Source organism: Silene latifolia, chromosome 11, assembly GCF_048544455.1.
Source record: "Silene latifolia isolate original U9 population chromosome 11, ASM4854445v1, whole genome shotgun sequence".
NCBI lineage: Eukaryota > Viridiplantae > Streptophyta > Magnoliopsida > Caryophyllales > Caryophyllaceae > Silene > Silene latifolia.
This window is the reverse complement of record NC_133536.1, coordinates 172,000,390-172,005,283: the sequence shown is the minus strand read 5'-3', so window position 1 is coordinate 172,005,283 and position 4,894 is coordinate 172,000,390. Positions and strand designations below refer to the sequence as shown.

Below are 4,894 nucleotides of genomic sequence, written 5' to 3'. Positions count from 1 at the left end.
TTATTGTCTAGTAACTGGTTCCATGAGACTATGCTTATGCTGATCAGTACATAGGGCCCCTTGTTTGACGATGCTTGTGATAATATGACTTATCTGACTGTGTGACCTTAGTAATAGCTGGTAATACTCCAAGAAAGCTGTTTGGATGCCTTTCTCATCATTGTACAACCTATCTTTATGGTCCCTGATCTCATGCACAGTATTTTTGTTCCTCTTAGCCTTGATTATTCCATGAAAGTATGCATTGTTTGTATCTCCCTCTATGAACCAATGAGCCTTTGCTTTTTGCCTGAGATACTCACCTTTAGCTTGCTGTAGTCTTTTAGCTTTCTGATGAGCTTCATATTCTAGCTTTAAGAGATTGGGATCAGTAGGATGATCTATTAAGTGTTTCTGGAGCTGAAGCAGTTCAGTCATGGCCAGGTCATCCGCATTCTCAACATCAGAGAAAAGGCATCTGTTGATTTCCTTCAATTTAGGCTTCAAGGCCTTCATTTTTTTGATAACTTTGTACGTTTTAGTCCCTTCAAAAACCTTTGTGACCGTGGCTTGAAATTGTGGAGCCGAACTCCACGTGTTAAAATACTTGAAGGGCCTATTCCTTTGCTTATCTCTGTCATCTTTTCTAACAACACAAGGGTTGTGATCAAATAATCCTTCAGGTAAGAACTTTGCAAACAACTGAGCAAAAGTACTCATCCATTCTGCATTAACTAAGAATTTATCAAGCCTACTATACTTCCTGGATGTTGGGGTTTGCTTATTACTCCAGGTGTAATAGGCTCCTAGAGCTTGATTGTCAATCAAATGGCATGAATCCAAACAATCATGAAAAGGAACGGCCTCAGCATGACTCACCTTGCCACCCAACCTCTCATGATCAAACAAAACACAACTAAAATCCCCACCAACTGCCCATGGCCCATTTATAGCCCCGGCAAGTCTCCTTAGGTTGGTCCATAAAGGTTCCCTCTCACTCACACCATTGAAAGCATACACAATAGTATAATGAAAGTGAACCTGAGCAACTTTATCTAGGATCTGCATATGAATATATTGGGCATCGTATTCCAGGAAACGTATATCCACCATATGAGGTTTCTGGAGGACCCAAATTCTTCCCCCTTGATGTTGAGCATTATTTGTTGATATACTCCAATCCTTAAAAACATTACTCATAGTTTTATGAACTTTATCGGCTTTGATCTTTGTTTCAATAAGACCATAGACTCCTACATTATTAGTATGTAAAAATCTATTTACAAACTTCTGCTTTGCCTCCCCATTTATCCCCCTCATATTCTAAAAACCCATATTTATCATGGATTATGATTTGGGGGATCACTACCATCACACACACTCTCCTTTGAAGAGCCCTGACCATTCAACACCTCCATATAACTTGGAGATAGTTGAGTGTTCTTGCTCATATCATCCACTCCCTATCTAAAGGCTGTTATTAACATGACAGGTGACATAGTCCTTGAATGCAACTGTAGAGGTCTGATGATAGGAGTTATTACTTCCTCTGTTGTTGTGATACTAATTTGTTGCTGTTTATTTTCAGGATTAGGAGTGATTTCAACAGGCTTAATTACTGGTTACTGTGTCTTTTGAACAGGCTGTTGTATCTTCTGAACAGGTTTTCAAATTTGCTTGCTTTTGTGCTGAACTGAACTTCTTTTATGCTTCCTGCATTTATCTTGGTCATGCCCTATCTGATTACACTTAGTACAAACACTTGGTTTCCATTCATAAACTACAGGAACATAGATCACTTGCTTTTTTTCATCCAAAAATTTAATCTTTTCTGGAAATTTCTGACCCAACTTCAACTCCATCATTACTCTCGCAAACCCTAGTCTTGTTTTTTGTTCAGTTGCTGTAACACTTTTAACATAGGTAACAACCAGATTTGCTATTTTTGGAAGACTATTGCCCCTGAACTTCAAATGAAGGCCATTCAATCTTATCCATGCAGGTAAATTTTTAATGTTTTCCTTTTCTAGTTCAATATCAGGCCTCCAAGCCTTAATAACCAGTGGTTTATTGTTGAATAAGAAGTGTCCACTGGCTAAAACAGCCTGCTTCATTTCCTCAGTTTTGAATCTAGCCAAGAACACACTATTTGGTAAAAAAGATATTTTATCTATAGAGTACTTACTCCAAATTCGCTTCAAGAAACCCTCCAGAATTTGCCAAGGGGGATTTGCTCCTACAATGAAACCATATACTGCTTGTTGCCAGTAAGATAACTCATCCTTGACATCCTCATCTGTTAATTGCAGGAGATCCGAAGGATCTTCATCAATCATTTGAATGATCTTTCTGCCATGTCTTTGAAACCACTCTCCATGCTCACCCTAATCTTCTTCCTCCTTTTCAGGCTCGGATTCTTCATCAATGTCTTCCTCTAGGAAATCTTCCAATTGAAAAGGATTAATCCCATGGATGTCATGAATATTTCTATGTTTCTGTCCTTCCTTAACATTCAGCCTTCCTAGCAGATTCTCCTTTTCTGATTGTATTATACTTAATGTATTAGATTTGTTAGTAGTATTATGATGTTTAGCATTAAGGGGTGTACTAGATTTCTTAGCCATTGAACCAAGAGATCAAGCAAATATGTCGATAATGCAAACCCTCGAGATGGCGAATGTTGCTTTCTCTTTCTATCTCTAGGTTAAACATCTCTAGGTTTTAACAATTTTAAAATAATATTAGGGATAGTTATTGTTAATTCTCTTAATTCTCTTAATCCCTTTTTAATTATTGTTAATCATCTTCATTTATTCATCATGTTTTGCTTTGTTAGTATGATTGACAACCTTGCATGTTAAACTTGATAATGAGTGAGTAGTTTCCTTAACTAGGGTTAATGGGGAATTAGGGGAAACCAACATGGGGATTGATTCAAGCTTAATCTAATATGCTTTCATAATTAATTTGCTTGCTTGTTGTGATTTCAACTTATGCACATGTTATGTTTGATGAAATGCGAGCCTATAAATCCTTGCATTTTTTACCCATCACTTATCTTTTCAATGAGACTTGTAAGACATAAACCAACTCGAGTATCATTAGACCATGCATATTGTTGGATAGGGAGGATTAAGTCGACTTGTAGGTGTTGTACAATCTAATCGATTCGGCTCCGGGACCCAAACCTTCCTACGGATTATAAGATATACACTAACTCGATCCCATCACAACAATAATTGCTTGCTTCTAGTTGAAAACATGTTTGTATGATCAAATCCCATGAATCCCCTATGAACACATGACACCCTAGTGCCTTTTATCAATTGTTTACATCTCATCTTAATCATCTTGCTTGTTTACTTACATTGTTATTTAGTTTAGTGATCTTCTACCTCAAACCCAAATTGTGACAATCTTAGACACCACTACTTGCAATCAAAAATCCTACATCAATACCCGTCCCTTGGGATCCGACCTTTACTTACCTCTTTACTAATAGTAGAGTTGTTTGTGAAGCTATAAATATTGTTTTGGTCTAGGTGCTCCAAACGACAAGTAACCGAAAACGAAATTGTCCCGACCAAAAAATGGGCCGTTGCCGGGGACAGTGTTAACTTGATTTGATTTTCTTTGATTGTTACTAGTTGTGTCTTTCTTTGCCTTGGGGAAGTAAAACTCCTCAAGGTTTGTTCTAATTGTTTTCGAGTTGTTTGATATTTTGCATGTCTAGAAGATCACAAGGTAACCTTTTACCCATTGATCACAAAATGGAAAGGACTTTAACAACCAATAGAAGACTTGCTAGAAACAGTTTGAGAGGTATTAGTAAGGTTGTAGATATTCATTCAAATACTATTGAGTTCATCAATCTTTTTGCAAGAGAGGGAGAGGATAACCCAATAAACAACCAACCACAAAATCAACCCACAATGCCTAAATTTTCATCACATTCCGTACCAACCGAGGAGAACCTACCCAATGGTACTCGCACACCACAACACTTGACCGGTAATTTCATTGCAAAATCCGCATTTATCCAATTAGTCGAAAGAATCCAATTTGGGGGGATGCCTAGTGAAGACCCTCATTCTCACATGGAGACTTTTTGTGATTATTATGATGCGATTTCACAAACCGGAGTAACTCAAGACCAAATTCGATGGGTCTTATTTCCTTTTTCTTTGATTAGTATAGCGAAACAATAGTTGAAGAGCCTTGATAAAGCTACTCTTGGTATTGACTCTTGGAAGAAATTGGCTCTAGCTTTCTACGAAAAGTTCTACCCTCCGGAGAAGACTAACATGTTAAGAGCTCAAATCACGAGTTTTAAGCAAAGGGACGAAGAATATTTGTATGAAGCTTGGGAGCGATTCAAAGGAACTTGTCGCTCATGTCCTCATCATGGACTTAGCGAGTGGTTCTTGGTACAACAATTTTGGAATGGTCTTTATGAACTCCCGAAACATTCTCAACATGGGATCAAATGGTATGTTCACGGAAGTTGACGATAATCAAACTTGGAACAAGATTGAGGAAATGGCGGTCCATAATTCACAATATAGTAGGCCTCGGAAGGCTACTAGAGGAGGAAAGCATGAAGTGGACTCTATTACTCAATTGGGTGCTCAACTTAGTGCTCATATTGATACCATTAACTTGAAGTTTGAAAAGGCTATGGCTAAACTTGAAGAAGCCTCAAAATCTCCAAAGCAACATGTTAATGCCATGGTGGCATCTTCATCAATTCCAAGTGGAATATGTGAGAATTGTGGAACTTTGGGACATGACCAAAGTGAATGTAGGGGAACTAGTGAGCAAGTGAATGCTTTTCAAGCATACAAAAGTGGTACCCCTTATTCAAATTATTACAATGAAAACACCAAGTTTCATCCAAATCTCTCATATAAAAGCC

At 37.8% G+C, this 4,894-nt stretch overlaps 2 protein-coding genes and 1 non-coding gene across 3 annotated transcripts; all 3 read right to left on the bottom strand.

Moving 5' to 3' along the window:
• On the bottom strand, window positions 1–1,299 carry LOC141614361 (uncharacterized). The gene has a single exon (XM_074433112.1). The coding sequence runs from the start codon at window positions 1,297–1,299 to the stop codon at window positions 1–3; it is 1,299 nt and encodes a 432-aa protein (XP_074289213.1).
• Window positions 1,300–1,646: 347 nt separating this feature from the next.
• LOC141614360 (uncharacterized) lies at window positions 1,647–2,315 on the bottom strand. Its single transcript, XM_074433111.1, has one exon. It carries the CDS (start codon window positions 2,313–2,315, stop codon window positions 1,647–1,649), a length of 669 nt encoding a protein of 222 aa, XP_074289212.1.
• A 1,968-nt stretch (window positions 2,316–4,283) lies between these two features.
• On the bottom strand, window positions 4,284–4,390 carry LOC141615643 (small nucleolar RNA R71). Its single transcript, XR_012530053.1, has one exon. It is a non-coding gene; the product is annotated as a small nucleolar RNA R71 (small nucleolar RNA).
• Between the last annotated feature and the right edge of the window lie 504 nt (window positions 4,391–4,894).

Excerpts from the sequence above, each read along its gene's own strand:
- LOC141614361 (XM_074433112.1), bottom strand. The coding sequence starts at position 1,299 with ATGAGGGGGATAAATGGGGAGGCAAAGCAGAAGTTTGTAAATAGATTT.
- LOC141614360 (XM_074433111.1), bottom strand. The coding sequence starts at position 2,315 with ATGATTGATGAAGATCCTTCGGATCTCCTGCAATTAACAGATGAGGAT.